Source organism: Ornithodoros turicata, chromosome 9 (assembly GCF_037126465.1).
Source record: "Ornithodoros turicata isolate Travis chromosome 9, ASM3712646v1, whole genome shotgun sequence".
Classification (NCBI taxonomy): Eukaryota; Metazoa; Arthropoda; class Arachnida; order Ixodida; family Argasidae; genus Ornithodoros; species Ornithodoros turicata.
Window position 1 is genome coordinate 25,007,335 of NC_088209.1, and position 20,891 is coordinate 25,028,225.

Below are 20,891 nucleotides of genomic sequence, written 5' to 3' on the forward strand. Positions count from 1 at the left end.
GTTCGAATCCTACCGCCGGCTGTGCTGTCTGAGGTTTTCCCCGCGGGCTTTCCGGCAGACTTTCTGGACGAATGTTCAGTTCTCCCTGAAGTCGGCCCAGGACGCAAACAAACCCCCTGTCCCCCACTCCTTGCTGTTGTCCCTCTTTCCGCCTGTCCACTGCTCATAGCCACAGCTGCTTCGCGGCGCTAACACTGAATTAAAAAAGTTTTCGAGACTCCACGAACATCCGCCCCCCCCCCCCCCCCATTAGCTTTTGGATCGAATTTCGTTGCATATAGGTTTATCTCTTGTGAACTTACACGGCGGTACACTCTAAAAAATGAACTTCACCACATATATACATATAGTACGCTCCTAGCCAACCATCATTTCGAATTATATCATTATTTGCACTGATTGGTTGAAAACTGGAGGCGTACGCCTTTTTTGTGACAATTATGAACAGCGTAAGTGTCCCGAAAAAGGCGTACGCCTCCAGTTTTCAACAAATCGGGGCAGATAACGATATCATTCGCCATGGTGGTTTGCTAGTAGCGTGCTATGCGGTGAAGTTCATTTTTAAGAGTGTATAGCACACTGGGGTACCCCCCCCCCCCTTTCCCTGCAAAATTCGTACACGCCAGCCACCACTGAATGAAAATGCTTTTGCAAATCCCCGCGTGGCAAGAAAATGCAGAGCACCGCAAACCTCGCCTTGTTTGAAGTCGGGCTGAGTTATGAGATCCAGACTTCCCCGATGTCTCGCTCGCCGAAGCATGTAGCGTGCAGCACTCTTGCGCGTCAGCCGGCGTCATTGCTTATTCAGATCTTTCGCCGGGAGACGAAGTGACTGCTACCTAAGATTCCGTTCTCTTTCTTTACTACGTGTCTCGTCGAACGTTTCTGGTGGTGGCGGAACGCGGTCTTCCGCCGTCGCACCGAACACGCAGTCTCTAAGAGCGTGACCTTATCTAATTTTTGTGACGTGCGCCTCAATACAGCTTCCAACACTTACTGCGCTTATCTGGTTTCCTCCGCAATGACAGCTGTCACCTTTCGCAGAACAGTTACTAAAATGAAGACAAACGTGCCTTTCGTCCGCGGCCCGAAATTAAGCGCGCAGTCGAGGTGTCGGAATATTTCCCACACTGCTGTGACTCGGTGCCCGTGTTCTAATATAGCTGATTTTGAAACGAACGTAGCGGAATTTATTGATTTATTTCAAATGTGGTAGAGCATCGCGACCCCTAGCGGTGAAACTCCCCAATCATCACCATCAAAATAAATTTGTTGTTGTTGTTATTTTTGTATTGGTTTCCTTTTATCTCAATGGAAAGCTTGTCGTTGTAGCCACTTGGAAGCAGGCTATGTACACTCTTAGAAACGAACTTCACCGCATAGCACGCTCCTAGCCAGCCATCATCTCGCCTTTTTTGTACGCGTTTTTGTGACACTTATGCTGTTCATAATTGTCACAAAAAGGCGTACGCTTCCCATTTTCAACAAATCAGGGGGCTTAATCGCTTCATCGTCGTTACGGTCGTTACAAGCTAACGAGTGGCGGGAAATTCAAAAAAGGTGGGCACGTGACACATTGCGCGTGACGTGTACCACGGCCTTCACGTATCGTGCGAAGAGCGTCGTGCACGTGTTTTGTCAGGTGCCCACCTTTTTAAATTTCCCGCCCGCCTTTTTGAATTTCCCGCCACTCGTTAGCTTGTAACGGCCGTAACGACGATGAAGCGATTAAGCCCCCAGGGCAGATAACGATACTATTCGAGACGATGGTTGGCTAGGAGCGTGCTATGCGGTGAAGTTCGTTTTTAAGAATGTAGAATGTTGTCGATGTTGACGATGAATGTATCTATACGTCGCATGTGTTGGTAGGTGCTTCGTCGATGCCCTGTGCAGATCACATCGAGAAATCTTTACGCTAACTACAGAAGAAGAACCACACACACGCGCACGCACACACGCAAAATTCGAACCACAAAACCTAATCCAAAATGACGAAAAATGAGGGAAGAAAACGCGAGACCCATCGAAATCAAATCGAAGTCAATCAATCGAATCAATCGATTCAAATTCCTCGAAGCGACACTTCTCAACCCAGCTGCCGCTTAACAAAAATGCCGAGTTTGAAGACACACTTCATTATCGAAACGACCTCGTCCCTTCATTCCACCTTTAGGGTTCGACAAAAAAAAAGAAAAAAAGAAAAATAAGGTACGGGGTGGGGCTAAAAAAGAAAATTCGGGAATCGATTCCAATATCACAGCTTTCCTCGTCTCGGTTTTGTTTGGTGCCATCGATTGCCTTCTCTCCAGACGAACTGAACAGCCACTACCACATCGTCTGTTGTGTATACAAAAAGGCGTAGGGGAGCAAAAGCTTACACTATTCGACGACGGGGTAACTCAATTTTTGCTTCTCCGCCAACTGTCCAAACAGGAAAAAAAAAGAAAAAGAGAGAGAAAAAAAAACGGTCAGGTAAAAGAAATGACCTCATCCCGGCAAGAGAGGAAAGTAGATTGAGGAGAGGGAAGAGAAAGAAGATACACGTTTTTCTCAGATGTGAACGCTTGCTCCTCCTGCCCCGAACAGCGCCTGAATAAATATGAAAGAGAGGAGGGGGAAAAAGTATGTAAATGAAAAAAAAAAAAAAGAAAACGTGCAGCATGCGGGACTTGCAGAGAGGTCTTTACACTCCGAGAAAAAGGCGAGTCGGCCACTTTTGAATTTTGAGACGCGTGTTTCTCTCTCTATCTCCCCCTCGCTCTGTTCCTTTCTAAGCTTTCCCTTTTTGACCGTCATCGTACAAAGCTCCGTGCGGTTCTGGTGCTGATGGAAGCCTCGAAAGCGATTTCCTTTCTGGCGACCTCTGGTGCAAAAGACGGTAATAATAAAGGCTCACTCGCGAGAGGAATTTGTCTCGACCTTCTTCTTAACGTTCTTCTAACGGGACGCGGACGTTTTTCGTTGCGTTTATAATTCATGCATATTCCGTTATGAAAATGAGAGCGCGTAGGCAAGAAACAGCGATAAAATTAATAGATACAGAGTTTCAGGATGGTGTCCCCATGCGCTCTTTGTGCTGAAAGAAATAACGGGTCGTCACTGTGCATGCCCAGAACCCAAACGCAGCGACGAGAGAGCGAATAGCGCATATTCTGATAGCGATCGAGGAATCACACAAGAGGGGCTTTCGTTACAGAATCTGTTCAGGTACGCAGCTCCATTCACAGTCGGTGAGAGCGGTACATCCTTTACGGATTAACAATTTCGCACCACCATTTTGTATTTCCACACCTTACCGCCTAATGTGTCGTGGTACGAGGTTCCAGTATGGACCACGAGTGCAACTACCGTGAGCGCTTCCTTCGCAAGTGCAGGAACAACAACTTCCGGTACACTCAGCTCCGTAAGGCTCCAGTATATGCCTGGTTTACACTATTGCATTTTCACGCGTTACGGATGCGACACGACACGGTTGTCATGGCAACGAAGTCCGGCGAACCAATAAGCATACGCACCGCAAGAGAACCGCTCGAACGAACTCCATGCGGCGATGGTGGTGGTCAAAGGGCTCGCCGTTGTCGGCACGATTGACACCCTGGGGATTTTGCGTCCTGGGCCGACTTCTAAGGAAACTGTGGCGACATATGTCTGAAAGGACCCAGGAAAAAACCCAGACACCACAACCGGCACCGGGATTCGAACACGGGTACCTCCCAGTCTCGCGGATTACCTCCGGCTACGCAGCTGACCAATGGGCGACGGCGCACTTGTGAGTGGGGGGCAGATAGATAGACGTTGAAAGAGTGGAAGCGTCATTGGTCAAACAATGAGGCTTTCCGTATCAAGAACGCATGTGTCCGAATAGCGTGTCGTACGACGACCGCATCCGCACGCGATCCGTACAGTACCCGTAACAGAGAGAAGTTGCAGTGTGAACTACGCATAATGTCTCATTCGCTCATTGGTCAGTTGCGTAGTCGGAGATGATCCGTACCGCATGAAGACTGGGAGGTACCCGGGTTCGAATTCCCGTGCCGGCTGTGCTGTCTGGGGTTTTTCCTGGGTTTTCCTCAGACGCTTTCAGACATATGTGGGCACAGTTCCCTTAGAAGTCGGCCCAGGACGCACATTCCCCAGGGCGTTAGTCGTGACGTTGCCCACCTCTGTGAGGCCGACAACGGCACACCCCCTCGCCATCACCACCACCACCCCCGTACCGCATGAATTTCGGTCGAATCCAACTCTCGGGGCGCGTATATACCTTTTGGTTCGCCGTATTTCGTTGCCATGACAACCGTGCCGCGCCGCATCCGCAACGCCTGAAAATGCAACAGTGTGAACCAGGTAATACAGCTCACGACCAAAAACAAAAAAAGGTGCGAAGCTTAGTTCTAACGATTTGCCATGTACAGATTTCGTCCTCATTTGTCCTTTACATTCTAACGTCTTCAGTAGGGAATACTTTGCTCCGCTTCTGCAGAAAAGTCATTCAGAAAAGCGTGCTAAAGAAGGAGAGAGAAAAAAAAAAGTATGCGGTCGCGTAACACATCACTTACCAAAATCCAATGGCAGGGCTTTAGGGGCGAGCGCATCCTCGCTGTCTTGACCATTGGCGAGCTCAGTGCCCAGAAAGTGGTCCTCTTCGTCCTCCGCGTAGGTCGCGCTGCCATCGCGGTTATGCCGGGACTGAAAACAGATACAGACGTACTACAGCTGCTGATATGCAATAAACTTCCATTTATCACTATCATGTCTGGCCTTCTCCACAGCGCATTCAATACCGTATATATGTGTTCTATATATAACTTATTGGCAAACAATACCACATGTGATGCTCCTGCGCATGCTCGATTTCCTGTAACGTATCTCTCTCGCAATGAACAACCAACCGGCCCAGGTCTCCACCTTGGCGCATGTTCCGTGTTGTAACTGAGAAGTGGAGCTGGCAAAATATGACTCTCTCGATATAAAGAAAGAAGGATGGAAATAAGGAAACTTGACGGGGATAGTCGTAGAAAGAAAAAAAAAAAAAACACGAATCTGCATGTCGGCTCCTACATTTGAGTGTCAGCTACATTACATCATTTAAAAAATGTGATTCAGCAGGAATGTTTGCAAGCAAGAACTTTACCGCGCACAGTGCAGTTCGCATCGAGGAAGGTATAGGCATATGGGCGGGCCAAAGCGTTCCGCACATCCAAGGGTCGACTGTAAAAAAAAAAAAAAAAAAAAAAATCTTGCAAATGCTGTTTGTCATATTCGTGACGTAGTACGCATGGTTGACGAATCGTCGCACGTGGGGCAGTACAAAACCACGACCGAACGCTGACTGTTACTTGACGTGGGAGTGGGTTTCGGAGCAAGTGGTACACATTCACCTGGTACAGGTTCCGACAAAAGCTACGGAACGCGCCAGCGACGTAGTTTTTCTTCCGCGCGAAACCCCTAGCACGGACGCGGGCTCGTTCACTCGTTCAGAGGGGTGGAGAAGTGCGCCCGTAGCGACACCAATCTAAACCACCTCACGAGCACATTCCAGCGATGCCGAAACTATCGTGGTTTGTCGCAAGCAGAAGACAGAAGACACGTGCTAGACAAGATGATCGACAACGAGGTGAGCGCGCACATCGAACAGCGCATTGTCATGAAGTTTCTCGTGAATGAAGGCGTAACGTCATCTGAAATTCACAGAAGACTTCAGGCTCAGTATGGCCACGATACACTTAGCCGCAGCAAAGCGTTTGAGTGGTGCAAACGGTTCCGAGACGGCCGTACATCAGTGCAGGACGATCCCGGTCGGGGCGGCTCAGAGCCCAGTGTCAGAGTTCCTGAGAACATCCAACTTGTGGAGCGCCTGATCCTCAAGGACCGACGGATAACATGTCTAGAACTGGCTCGAAAGACGGACCTTTCTGTGGGAACGTTGAACACCATCATTCACGAATACATCCAGTTTCAGAAAGACGGGCCTCATCACAAGACGAGTCCTCCTCTTACAGGACAATGCACGCCCGCATACCGCGCATCTCACGACACGCACCTTACAGGAACTTGGCTGGGAGTTGCTGCCACATCCCCCTTACAGTCCAGACCTCGCCCCCAGCGATTTCCATCTCTTCGGGCCACTGAAGGCGTTCCTTGGGGGCCGTCACTTCAGCTGCGACGACGAGGTCAAGAATGTAGTCCGATCATGGCTGCTACGCGTCGGTAAGGATTTCTACGCTGCTGGCATCCAAGCCCTCGTGAAACGCTGGGACAAGTGCATTAGTGCAGCTGGAGATTACGTTGAAAAATATAACTAATTTCTCGCCTGTAAGTTCATTTTACTTTTGCGAAAAATGAAAAGTCCCGGTTTGACTTGAACGCTCCTCGTACTTTCGTTCCTATTTTCTTCCAGACAAAGCTCCGCGTCTCCTCCAACCTCGTACTTTCACAATGACATGCACCGCCCGCGCAGCATACCAAATCAACGTGCACATACCTCACTTTACTGCCAAGTTTTGATTTTCCATTTTTTTATGATTCCACTTTTTTTCTCTCTCTCTCTCTCTCTCTCATTGCTACTTTTACGATGATGCAGCTGAGCCCCACATCACCCGATGAGAAAGTGACACCTTCAAAAGCTTTTTTGTTCTCTTTCTCTCTTCCGGGTGCTATCCATCAATCACGGAGCATCACGAAGTGTGATGTTCATGTAAAGTAGACGGGCAACCTATCTGCATAATCTTTCAATTCGCGCAGCTGACACGGGGTTATGCTAAGACGGGTACGTGGCAGGCGCTCTCTCATTGGTGAAACTGCAGAGTGAACCACGAAACGCAGAGAAAGAGAGAGAGAAACTAAAAAAATAACGAAGGGAAAAAAAATTGTGACAATGGGGGTATGATAATGTAATCCTTCAAGAGCCACGTCGCGCTTTCTAATTATCGGGGAGGAAGGATCGGCAAGCTCATCAAACGGAAGTTCATAATCTGCTTATTATCCTCATCGGGTTCCCCGCATGGAGAGAGTGACGAGCATGCCTGCATCCATTCCTTCTTCTCCCTCCCTTGTTTCTCGTGTGTGATATGTCTTGAGTTCATCTGCCATGCAGTTAAATTCTATGATACGCAGTGATACGATATGATATGTGCGATAACAAATACTCTGAAACATGATCAGCGACAGGCAGCGATGGCCAGGGATGAGGCCTCTCCAGCTGGCTGCTTGCCACCTAATGGACCCCAGCAGAAACACTCAATGAATTATACGAGGGGTGTTCAAGTCAAACCGGGACTTTTTATTTTTCGGAAAAGTAAAATGAACTGACAGGCGAGAAATTAGTCTTATTTTTCAATGTAATCTCCAGCTCAACTAATGCACTTGTCCCAGCGTTTCACGAGATGGCTTGGATGCCAGCAGCGTAGAAATCCTTACCGGCGCGTAGCAGCCATGATCGGACTGCATTCTTGACCTCGTCGTCGCAGCTGAAGTGACGGCCCCCAAGGAACGCCTTCAGTGGCCCGAAGAGATGGAAATCGCTAGGGGCGAGGTCTGGACTGTAAGGGGGATGTGGCAGCAACTCCCAGCCAGGTTCCTGTAAGGTGCGTGTCGTGAGATGCGCGGTATGCGGGCGTGCGTTGTCCTGTAGGAGGAGGACTCCTTTGGTGATGAGGCCCGGCCGCTTTTGCTTCTGCGCCTCATGCACATCCCTGAGAACCTGGCAGTAATATGCACTATTGATGGTGGTACCATTGGGCAGAAAATCAACATGAACAACGCCAGCCTTGTCCCAGAAAACCGTGGCCATGACTTTACCCGCAGACGGTGTGCTCCGGAACTTCTTGGAAGCTGGCGAGCCCAGATGCTTCCACTGTTTTGATGCGCGTTTAGACTCAGGAGTGAAATGGTGCACCCACGTTTCATCGCACGTGATCACCCGATCAAGGAACGGCTATCCATCAGTGTCGAAACGGTACCTTAGCTCTTGGGAGATTTCCAGTCTTCTCTGCCGGTCAAACAAGGAGAGCTGACTCGGGACCCAACGCGCACTAACTTTCCGAAACTGGAGGTGTTCATGAATGATAGTGTTCGACGTTCCCATTGAAAGGTCCTTCTTTCGAGCCAAATAATGGCCATAATGTTACTGTGATGTTACACATAAGGTCTGTCTGCGCTGTGTGGCGACATGTTGCACGTGCCGCAGGGTAGGAGCCAGTTCGAGACATGTTATCCGTCGGTCCTTGAGGATCAGGCACTCCACAAGTTGGATGTTCTCTCTGACACTGGAGGAACTCTGACACTGGGCTCTGAGCCGCACCGGCCGGGATCGTCCGCCACTGATGTACGGCCGTCTCGGAACCGTTTGCACCACTCAAACGCTTTGCTGCGGCTAAGTGTATCGTGGCCATACTGAGCCTGAAGTCTTTTGTGAATTTCAGATGACTTTATACGCCTTCATTCACGAGAAACTTCATGATAATTCGCTGTTCGATGTGCGCGCTCACCGTGTTCTCGACCATCTTGTCCAGCACGTGTCTTCTGTTTTGCACAAACTTTGGACCACCACGTGGTGAACGAGGAGGCCTGTCGCGTGTGAAGATGACGAAAAAGAAGTAGCGCGAGCCATTTGTACACTCGGGAGACAAAGTCCCGGTTTGACTTGAACACCCCTCGTAGTCACAGCAGACGACAGGTATATTTCGCGCTGACCCGAAACTGCCGCAACTTCCCTTCGTGTGCGGTGGAGTTTCCCGGCTTACAGAACTCAAACAGCAACAGAACTGCTCAATTGCGCAGTGCAAAACTACTGCGGAGAAGAATACTACCACAAAAAAAGAAACTACCACACGAGCGGCGTGAACGAAAACAAAGAAGACAGCAGAAACCACGCGCGAGTTATGGTATTTGTACAATTTTTGAAGTGTGTCTCGTGGAAGAAGGCATGAAGCAAGGCGATTTATTCACCGGCAATCATCCTTTTCTCCGCCATATTGAGGACGACGCCCGCGCCTCTATAGGTTGTTGGAGAGGCTCTCACTCGAGACACCCCGTCGCAATCAGCAAACCTAAAAAAGATATCTTAGGTCTACCTCTACACCAGCTTGGTTACATTGTTCTTTTTTTTTCTCTCATTAGAAATGTAAGTTATGTAAAAAGGGAACACATCTGTCTCGCAATATCTCATCTATGCTTCCCCACACGATACGCGTAGAACCGCAATCGAAGAAGCTGTCCCCAAATGCAACAGAGGACGGCGACCACAGGAAGTGACGTGGGATATGGAATCAGCTGAATAAATAAGTCGTTTGTTGATGAACTACACGGATAGGGCGGGACATGATCTTACCCAGTTCTGTAGACAAAGATCTACACCGTTGCAGCAATCCTTCTTTTGATGAAATAATCATACCCTCAATCTGTTGTATATAGCTTGTGTAGGGGGCATAGCTTTTGCTACGACACTAGACAGCTTTCGTTCTGGGTCACCCGCGTACGCAAGGAACTAGCGTGTGCTAAACGCAAAGCCAGTGATTGCACATGCAGTACCAGCACTTTCCTTTAGCGAGTTTTTGTATATCGCACGCTATCGGCTTTGCGTTCGTAAGGGATGGCGTTGATGGTTCTGCGCAAGCGCAAGACACAAGCAGAGCTTTGCGCATTGCGCAGAACCACCACGCTATCCCTTAGGTACGCAATGGTAAACGTGTGCGCTAAATTCATGCCAGTTCGGGTTTTGAAAAAAACTTCCAGTATCGTAAATTCGGGGGGAAATCGGGCTCAGTTACTCAAACTAACTGTACTGGTTTAGCACAAACGGTGATGTAACTGCATTTGCTGCCAAACAAGTTAGTGTGCATCAGTGAGTGAGTTTTATAAAACTCACTATTAGGTTTTATAGTTTTAGGGTTTGCCCCGATTCTTCCCCGAACTTGCACCCCGAATTGAAGGTTGCCTCTTTAGTGTGAAACCCGATTTTTAGCTGGAAAATTTCCCTCACTGAGACGTCTGTAGGGATGCACACTAACTTGTTTGGCAGCAAATGCAGTTACATCACCGTTTGTACTAAACCAGTACAGTTAGTTTGAGTAACTGAGCCCGATTTCCCCCCGAATTTACGACACTGGAAGTTTTTTTTAAAACCCGAACTGGCATGAATTTAGCGCAGATGTTTATTTATCCTATTTTTACCCCCGAATTTAGAAAAAAAAATTTCTCGAAAACAAGCTCTAATAATAACCAGTGCTCACAACGGCCATGGCCGGTACATCCCACATTTCTAAGCCACTGAGTGCATGATGTAAGTTGTTTACGTAGTATACACATGATGTCGTCTGCCTCGTGTCTGCATGAATGAGTGAGTGCGAAAGACATAAGAGAGAATGGGACGAGCATGGTTGATTGCCCGTCTCTCTTGTACTTGAGGCACTCTAGCTCAGGAGGAAGTCCTGCTGTCGTGGTGTAGAGGTCTGTGTAGCGGTATCTGACCGGATATCCGAAGGCCCAGGTTCAAATCCTGGCAGCAGCAGCTTTTTTTATATTGCAAACTGTAGGATGAGACAAGCGCAAGCTTGCCCACATCCACCGCCCACTAGGATGCCCACTGCTTTCCTCACTAGGATGAGTTGTTCGATTTTAGAAGAAAAAAAAAAATTCCCGTTGTTTGATTTGTATTGTTGACTGAGCCACAGGAATTGCATTTTTTTTTTCTGAAAAGGTTTTATTCACAACGATTACTCAGGTGTGACAGATGAAAATCATTCGCCGCCTATTCACACGAGGGTGGCATGCCTCTTCCTTCAAGACGACCTTTCTCCTTTCATTTTTTTTTTCCTTTTTACGGTGTACGTTCTTATTGCCAACTGTAGGGCGGGACAAGCGTAAGCTTGCCCACATCACGATTCAAAAATAAAGCGCCACCTGTGTACGTGTGCAAATTGTAAAAGAATTTCACTTTATGAGATGAACCACAGAAAAAAATGAAAAAATCTTCCTGAGAACAGCACCGCAAGTATTCCCAACACTGCACGAAGCGACCAACATACAACATCACGGTCCTCATCCAAGGCTATTTGAGCACATGATGACTATCGAAGCAACTCGCTAGTTGAGAGTTCCGCATCGTGTCGCCTGTGTTCTCTTGAGCTGCAACAACCATATTCGCATCACGGTTGTCTAACGTTGTAGCAAACGAATAAAGAAGGCGCAGAGAAATAGAAAGAAAAAAAAAAAGACTAAGTGCGAAATCTGAAGAACGGCCCGTGTGCAACGACTTCCATTTCCGCTTCCACTTTTCTTGTCTCACTTCATTCGATCATTCGAAAATGGGTGTGTATTCTCCGCTCCCATTTTCACTGGCTTGCCACAGTATTCATTCTGGCGCCGAGCGAAAATGCGCTGTCGCGCCCACCATTATTGCCTCTTCGCAAGGCCTTGCCTTTTCTACCTCCTCTATTATTTTATTTTTTTTCGCTGATGGGAAATCGGAAATGATGTCGCGGCATCCGGTTTCTTCTACTGTGTACGGCGTACAATTTGACGCCGGCTTAGAAATGTAGGTAAGATGAGCTTCCGCTCTTCATGCTTTTCCACGCGCTGCACGTGTATGCAAACTGAGTCGAACAACAAGTCGCCGGGAGCGATTTATGATAACATTATGGAAATATTGTTTGCGTGGGCCAGATTCCTTGCCTTACTCGAATCGATGAGGTAATCGATAAGGTAAGACAATCGATTACAATGTGTTTTAGATGCCGCGTTCGCTGACGAAAAAAAAGTTCGTTGTAACAGTTCAGTAAATAAATACGTATAAATAATCGGACCATAAGACAGGATGTGCTGTCTTCCATTGACGCTCCTCACCCCTTGGTGCGCTATTCTTTATTCGGTATGCTGCATTCTTTGGCGAATAATTCCGCTGGTCGTTTTCGTGCGGCGCAGCGCAGCACAGTGTGCTGGCGTGGGCTGAGCGTAGAAGCTAACGGACGCAAGCGGGGGGCAACGGAAAATGCGCAAGGGACGACCAGTGGAAGAGGACGAACGTTGCGTTAAAGCAACCAGCGGAACATGCATGTTCAAGCCAGTGTAAGTCTAACGAGTGGAATTCGATGAGAACGATGGAAAACGATGAGGACTCAAAAAAGAAAAAAAAAAAGAAAAGAAACGGTGCTAAGAATCGTTGAAGCCCACAGCTGTTTCACACTAAAAGGCAAGCATATCGGGTACCTCACCCCTTACATTATAAAAATCCAACAGAGACCAGTCCTGATTATTGTGAGGGTTAGGTGACACCTGACCGATAACGATGTCACCCCGCTTTACGAAGAATAGAGATGAGAGAGAAGAATAGAGAGTTTTACGTACGTAAAGGCGATAGCGTATGATGTACTAAAACTCTCTAGTGTTAGTAGAAAATTGATTACATCACCGTGAAACTACCGGAACCGATGACAGCGTGCATGACACATAATCTAATACGGTACTAAATACGGCTCTCTAATACGGTACTTCGGAAGCCACGTTTTCAACAGTCTACTAAGACGCACTAATAATTATGAGGCCTAAATCGAAAACCGCAACATCCCCAGATAGTACGCACGGCTTCCCCGCGTGGCGCCAGCGTCATGCAGGCAAAGCACGATTTACAGGGAACTGCGCCGTGCTCCAGGGAAATGAAACTGCAAATATCAAGAACATGTTAGATGGAACGTCGAAACGACAGCGAAAGAAGCAGTCCGGAGATAGCGTTTGTTTATGGTAGGCTTAACGAAAAGACTGCGAGATTTCCGCCCTCAACCCCCTTTGCTCTCGCGGGCAACCACCAGTGACACGCGACGTTCATCTCTTGGCCGCGACATCCGCACACAGTTACAAATCTACAGGCACTGCTCCGGCTTTCCAAAATGTCACTGGCTTGCTTGTCTTTCGTTTCTGCCCTAACTGGCATAAACGCGGATTACCTCTCCCTGCTCCCTGTAGGCAGCGGCTATTCCCTTCATTACCTTTTCAGCGAGACTGCCGTCACTTAAAGCTGTTCGTTGCAAACGGCCCCTTACGAAGTTGAAACGGGACGAATTTGTCGTGTTTCGTAACAGGAATGTGCGTCACAAAGTGCGGATTCGAGAGGTACGTTTCTCCGCAGCGTTTGAACATTCGTCGAGCTCACGTTACACAATCTACCATCACGAATATGAGGTACTATGAAGCCGCTATAATTTGCAACAAGAAGAGTAAGTGGTGTCAAGGTGAACGAACGGTAGAACTGCGAAGGGACAGTGCAGCTATAGAGTCAACAGAGACTGTACTGTTGTCTTCGCTGAATATGATTCCTCTTTTTGCTTCTCTGACGTGCGATGGATTGTTAACGTCCTCAAGTCACATTAAGGTTTCCTGAAAGCAGAATGTCTGTGAACAAGCGGAGTCAAGTCCGAAATGAAATGTACTGCAATTAAAGAAACAACAACAACACTGAAGCTTCCTAAGTTTAATACATACAAGCTTTCGCGTGGGGGACCACGCTTCATCAGGTACAGGGGAAGAAGTCCGCATATACAAGTATATACTTCTTCCCTTGTACTTGATGAAGCGTCGTCCCCCATGCGAAGCTTCAGTGTTGTTTCTGATTGTGCTACATTTCTAGGGAAAACGAGAAGAATACGTCATATGCGGGGGGGGGGGGGGGGGGTTAGTTTACGACTTCCTTCATTAAACCGTAGAGAGACGGTAATAATAAAATGATGCTGAAGCTTTCACATGGTTTATTATGAAGTGTAGTTTACTACACGGAAGCTCGTGCCCGAACAAACCAAGTGAAACTTCAAGTATTTTCTCATTATCCTCATCACTATCATTAGCATTGCTCGTGCTTATCTGAGCCCAGCTGAACACTTTCGACATTCCTCTATCGTAAAAGGCAGAGCCGAGATCCGTTGCTAAGTGTACTCCAGTTCAAACATAATGCAATATAGGAGCAACATTCGACGGGAAGAAACCGTCTCGCGTACGAGAATGCAGAGGGAGGAAGTCCTCTATACGGTGTGCTTCACTTCGTCATTACGGCGGTGAAGTTTCAACTTTTGAGTTTCACAACTCGTATACAGTCGTGCACAAGGACGGGCTTCCTACGGCATACCACAATGTGCCGTTATTGTAAGGCTCACTTCGGTTCGAATACCCGTTTCGTTCCACACTCGTCGTCCTATATGTGCCGTCATATTCAAGAGTCAAGTTCGGGGGCCAATTATGCCCTTCCAGTCACCGCTCCTTCCTTTATCACCAAAAGTCACGTCCGCTGGATCATCCACGAGACCCGCCCCGAGTTTCTTTCTCTGTCTTTTTTTTTCGTCCCTTTCGCAAACCCTCCGGCTCGGAGACATTTGGGGATGTAACTTTATTTATTCTTCCTCCTCGAAGAATTCCTACATCGTAAAATATTCAAGTGCGCGCAGATCCGGTCGCGCATTTGCATTGATTCCTCTTTGTATTCCAGCACGAAGCCCCTCGCTTGAGTGGAACGCTCCGGCCGTGGATTGGCTTAATTGTCTAATTAAAAGACTACGCCTGCACATAATTAAGGCCTTTCCTGCGCCGTGCTTCAACCAATAGGTACAGTGCAGGCTGTGGCCCCGTACTCTAATATGTTCGGGCTGCTCCACAAACCTCTCTTCAATATCTTTTTTCGTTCTTTCTTTTTTTCCTAAATGTTCGTTAGCTCCACCGCAGTGCAGCAGCGGACTGGGGAGCTGTACGGCAGAAGAGAGTTGCGGTTTCACTTCCGGGTTGTTCGTTGGGGAGAGGGAGGGGAGGGTTCAATAAATGCCATTTAGACGAGACCGTTTCTATATAGGCTTGCTTGAAGTGGGGGAGCTTGTCTAGGTTTTTATTTTATGACGTGTGAGAGATGGGAGTGTTGGCGTTATAAATATTGAAGGATACATGAGAGTGCTTAGAGCTACGCGCGACTAACATGCGGATACATAGTGCAGATACAGACGCGTGGGCGGATACAACCGCGTTTTCAAACCCCACGAATAAGATGCGCATCCGCGGAGCGAACCGAACGCAGAACGAACATACGAATGATTGTGTATTAGTCGGCATGTTCGTCCTGTCGCCTGGATACGTACCACCCGCCCAGTTGTTTCTGCTTTGCAACGGATGCGACCCATCGTGTGAGCGCCTGTCGTCTCACAGAGCCCGGGAACGGGGGGGGGGGGGCGAAATAGCGTGCCGTTGTTGGCCGCACACGAGTGGGCATCGTCACGACTAACGCCCTGGGGGAACGTTCGTCCTGGGCCGACTTCTACGGGAACTGCGCCGACATATGTCTGAAAGTTTCTGAGGAAAAACCCCAGACAGCACAGCCCGCACCGGGATTCGAACCCGGGTACCTCCGGCCCGGCTTGTAGGAATGAGGTAGTTCTGACGAATGCCGAAGTGCCACGTTCTTGCACTAATAAAAAAATAACTCCGACGTACCTCTCGAGCCCCGTCTCGAAATTAGGTTCCCATTTTAACGAACAAACATGAATGTATCTGCGGACCAAGCCAAGGACAAATCTAGCGTCGAATACTCCAGTACATTTTTGAAGAGGGGCCGCGGAAGAAGACGGAAGGGCCGTTGGCGGAATTGAGGGCTCTCTGGCGACGAACGGATTCGTTTTTCTCTCCCGCTGCTTAGGTCACAGACGTTGTAGACGTAGAGAGAGATCGACTAGGACTGTCGCTGGCGCCACCTAAGCGACGGACAAGACCGAGGAAATGTTCTCGGCCGCCGCATTTATCCTCGTTTCAATGAACGCTTCCGGAATTGCCGGGTCTGGGAAAATGGGGAGGCCGCTATATTTAGCATAAAACGAAGCGCCAGTGGAAGAAACCTTCTTTCATGAATAAGGAAGCGTAATCGTTGTTAGCTTCAACGTACCGACCCGCGAGCGTTGTTTTCGAATAAAGTGTTCAGGGCGGCCACTTTGCAGGGTGACTACCTTAACTGTTACTTTTCATGCCGCCTCAACGGGGAAGATAAAAGGAACGCTTAATGGTTACTCGTTGATTCCAGTCATGGGACAGGGCGAGAATGTTCCCGGAAGATGTGGCTTAGGGTTCCACGTTCTCGGCATTTATTCCTCGGGGGATTCGGCGAGTGTTTTCCGGTATTTATATGTTTTTGTCAAATTCAGATATTTTCGCCATTTTAAAACATTTGCGCCAAAAGCAGCTATAATCACTAGGGGAGAAAGACAATGGAGGGAGAACAGCTTGGTAGGAGGACATTGAGAACGCAAGGAATTTCCTTTCTTTTGTTGGAGGGTTCCAAATGTACTTGAACCCTCCCGACCCATTGATCAAAGTGTTACAGAGGAAGGTTTTCCCCTGAGCTAGAGGCCAGCAGCTCTGCAGGGCATATTCCACCTAGAAACGAGGTGAAGGAAAAACCAAAATGTGATATCCCGGAGGTATAAAAGTGCAATTGGTTACCGGCAATTTCGGCATGTAGCACGAATGCAAGAGCATATAATTCGGAGTTTTTCGCAACATGCCGAATTGCGAAAAAAAAAAAAAAAAAAAGCGGGTGCTTTTCGGCGAACGGCGAAAACGCGGAGCCCTCCTCATGCTTGATAGTTATCAACCGTAATGTCCCCAGAAAACACGAATGGACTGTATGTTATCATCGTTGGCTCCATCGTTGGCGCCTTATTACTATGTATTCAGCGAGAAATTTGTGAATGGGACCGAACATATTGAGGGGGGGGGGGGCTGCATACTACGTAGGCATTAATGGTCAGAAAATCGGACATCGGTGAGGCACAGCGGCCGCGAATCACCTCAGAGGCCCACATCCATTATGTGCCTGCGAGACCAGTAGAAAGCTGAACCGGTTGCAGTGCCTAAGTAGCCCATCGTTCCATTCAAACTGTCTGCACAAGATAACGTAGGTTTGAAAAGTCACAGGATCTCCTATCCAGCGAAATCTCTCGATGCAATGAAAGCCGATTAACGGGCCCCAGTTCAGCTCCATTGTCAGTACTTCGAAGGCGCTTGATTTGATATCTTCTCGAGAAGGTCGAGACAGGTCTGCAGGGAGCTGATAATTCTACACGTGGTTGTTTATTCTATGGTCGTCTATTCACGTTCGAGGCAGTTGAACGGGTGCGTCAACAGAGACGGCCGACGATTTTTTCGCAAACGAACACCAACCAAAGCTGATTTTCCAAAATCAACAAGCCTATATCTTCTCCGTAGAATAGAGCATTGTTATGTATTGTCGTTGGAGATTCCCGGCATAGGATGTAAGATATGCCCTATGGAGTATCGAACAAACGTTTAGATAAAAAAAAAAAAAGTCACCAACCCCACTTAAGGATACATGTCCACCACAATCCGCCTTACTTTCTACATAAAGGCAACAGCTATGGCTCAGCTTGCAGAGTGATTCGTCGCTGCTACATCGCGTAGATCCGGAGCTGAAGTTGTGCGTTCCGTCTACGTTACCGTGCTCTGTTCAGACCTTTTAACACCGGTGTCTGTTGAATGTGCCTTGTGGTCGTCATTTTCTTCATAAAGTGGTGTGTGTTCTTCATAAAGGTGTGTGCAACGGTGATAGAGGGCATACTATAATGCACTGCACTAAGGTATGCATCACAAAGAGCTACACTGATAGCTACACTCGATCGACTAGACAGCAGGGTCTTCGATATAGTGAAGGTGTTGGGACACGAGGGCACTTGTGAAATTTGTTCAGAGCTGTGGGGATGGATACAAACTTCTAGGACTCTCTATACATGATCTTGGGATAATTATGAATAACGGACTTCTGAATAGCCAACATGTGAACAGTGAATAGCGAACTTGCGAGTAGAGCACCTGAGAAGGGTTTTTTTTTGGGGGGTGGGGTGGAATAATTTATGTTAGGAGTAGCAGAACCCGTCGGGAGACGAGCTCAATTTCTCCTCTCTTTTTTTCCTTACAAACAAATAAACAAACATACACCGTGTACTTGACACTAGCAACATATCCCTGAGTTTGTGAAAAAGACATGTGGGCAAACCATGGAAAGGAACAGCACAAGACAAGGCTACTAGCTTGTGCCGTTTATTTCTGTGTCTTACGTTATCCCTCAAACTCAGAGGTGTTTTCTTTTTCTAAAGTGCTACAGCACAAGTACATTTCGTGGTGCTCAGTATTGAGTTTACTATAGTTGTAAAAACCAATGTTTATCGCCGTTCCTGAAACCGCAAAACTTGAAAGATTAAGGAAGGTAATAAGGTCCTTTGGCAACAACAACTTTATTTTCAGAAGGAGTGTGGGGAGGTTCATCGCCAGAGGCGATACTCTACCCCATTGCTGGTGGGGATGTGGGGCATAAAATACAGAGCCCCCTCACAATAACGATCGGAGTCCGATGGTGTCCAGAAATGTCAAAAGGGCTATCAGCGCTGATCGTTGCTGGACTGGATTGGGTCAGGGACCAAGCAATTTCGAGAGGGAGAAGGGGCGAGAGTCCAGCTAACGAAGAGACTCGGTCCTTTGCCAAGTCGTCGGCAAGCTGTTGGAAAGTCGTTGCCAGTGTGGCGTAGTGGTTAGCGCAGTCGACAGGTAATCGAAAGGTGCGCGGCTCGACCATTTCTTGGGACTGCGCTTTTTCGACGACTGCAATCGCTTCTCCAAACCCAATCAATACTCACTACGACGAAATATTTCACTCCCAGCCATTTCACCGCATTGCCTTCCTCCGCGTGGTCGGCAAATTGTCGAAATACGTACACACAACGCAGGAACTCATCGCGAGCAGCCGAAGTCATAAAACAACTTTTACCCTCTCAAGGAACGCTTGCCAACCGTCCGTCATGCCGGGTTGCTGTTTACCGCGATGCTTAGTTGGGATAAATGACACTAAGACTGCGTTCCCACATGCGGCAAAAGCGTGCGGTAACGCGTATGCGGAGCGGAAAATTCTTGCCGCGATGCAGGAGAAGCCGCCTCCGCTTTTCCTCGACCGCGCGGTGCACGTTTTTTTAGCGGCGTGCCGCGCACCTTCGTCCAATCGCAGGTGGTCATCGGAGATTGCGTCACGCTCTTGTTTTCTTCCGGCCACCCACGCAGTTTGCAGCACGTTGACAGTGTCGTCAGCGTCGATCTCTTGAGGGCCGCGGAAACCGCATGCGGTAATGGCTGCTGGGTGGCAAGCACTCTTTCTTGCCGCATAGCGGCAGCCCGCAGGCGGTTTCCGCACATGTATACCGCGTGTTGGTACAGCCCTAAGGTGGCTAAAACGGCTCTCACGGTTGCTTAGAATGCGAGCTTCTATGCGCACCGTCAAATTTTTCGAGCACGCCGCGACGTGACGAAATATTTAAACGGCCTCTTCCATGCCTATCCACGGTTGAACAGTACATGCGAGCGACAACCTTCGAAAACGTCCAACCTTCGAAGTCATCTCCCACCCATAACTCTCCGAATGCATATAGCCATGCATTTTCCCAGTTCTCCCGACGTCTACAGCGCTGTCACGCGCCAGTGCCAGCGAGGAATACGGCGGAGAATAGGCACCGGTATAAATATATTCTTCCGGGGTCGCGCCGTAAGAAGAGAAATACTTCCAGAACGTGCATCGAGACGTCAATTCCGAGTGGCCGCCTTAGATGCGCTCCGTCGCCTGCATGCGTGCTCCCACGGGCGAGAAAACAGGCGTCGATTTTCGATCTCCTATATATGGAATGCATAATTCTAAAACTCATTAGGATGCACAACGCATACGGCTCACCAGGGAGAATAGGACCGTGCTTCGCGAGAGCTTTGTGGCACCGCGAACAATCGTATCATAATTAAGGAAGTTCTTTACTGTGCCCTCATCGGGCACATTTTTCATTGGATCATAGTGTTGCGAGGCGATGCTTGAGAAAAGGTATTCAAATGGGACGGCAGAAAGCTGCATCAGGAAAGACTCCTTGTGACTTGAGTGCACGCGGTCGCTCGTGCGATGCATGCGTTTTCCCATGGTGATCCTCGTTTCAGTGGGGCCTCTGAATACTATAGCTCCCTCTGTGTAGGGTGAAGAAAACCGCGTCGTCTGCTACGAACTTCCGCCATCTTCACGCGCACTCACAGCTCGCGATGCATGCAGAAAAGGTGTAGCTGTACGCTTAGCTACACCACACTACATTTTGGAGTTGAGTAAATACGTATAGCAGAGTATAGCAGAGGACGTTTGAAAAAGTGGATGAAATCCGAACACAGCACTCATGCATGGTGAGGGTGGGCGTCAAAATGGCGGCCTTGCGGCGTTCGCTTCTGCAAAGGGTGACTCCACCCTACGCAGAGGGAGCTATTATTCAGGCGCCCTAGATACCCTACTCGTCAGTTAAGCAAACACCACCCAGAAGCCTGATCGCTTAAATGACGTGACGTAACAACAAATAGTGCGCTGCTCACGACCGTGCTTTCAGCGGCCGCAGCTATGGACACGAGCCGCCATGAGCCGCATGTGCAGCAACTGGTAGCCAACGAAAGCCTGCGTTTGAAATCGTCTGCGGCTATTAGCAGAAGCAGACGACATTCCGAGTTCATTCGTCTACGTGGCGAATCAGTGAGAGGAGAACATTAAACAGGCCTTCTATATATATAGGTGGCGTTGGTTGAGCTGCCCTTTTCCCCATTCCTCTTCTCTCTACTTCATTTCCTTCTACTTCTTTTATTCGTTCTTATTTTTTATTCTCATTTAATTTGTCTGAGCTAATCTAGATGATAGTTGTGTCGCGACGTAAAGCCACGTATTATCATTGTCAAGAGCTAATCTTAGTGTTGGGAGTGCTGGAGGCAGCCAGTGCGACCCTGCCGTGCCTTTCGTGCTCTGTATTTTTTTATTTCTTTCCTTCCTATCATCATCATCATCATCATCACCACCATCATCCATC

General features: G+C 48.3%; 2 protein-coding genes across 9 annotated transcripts in view; one reads left to right on the top strand and one right to left on the bottom strand.

Moving 5' to 3' along the window:
- LOC135368445 (cadherin-23-like) overlaps positions 1-20,891 on the top strand; it is a 489,752-nt gene that overhangs the window by 321,402 nt on the left and 147,459 nt on the right. The window lies entirely within an intron of this gene.
- LOC135368446 (follistatin-related protein 5-like) overlaps positions 1-20,891 on the bottom strand; it is a 153,034-nt gene that overhangs the window by 31,429 nt on the left and 100,714 nt on the right. For both annotated transcript variants that reach the window (XM_064601715.1, XM_064601714.1), the window contains exon 3: positions 4,557-4,686. In XM_064601715.1, the coding sequence (XP_064457785.1) occupies positions 4,557-4,686 (130 nt within the window). The remainder of the gene's footprint in view (positions 1-4,556; positions 4,687-20,891) is intronic.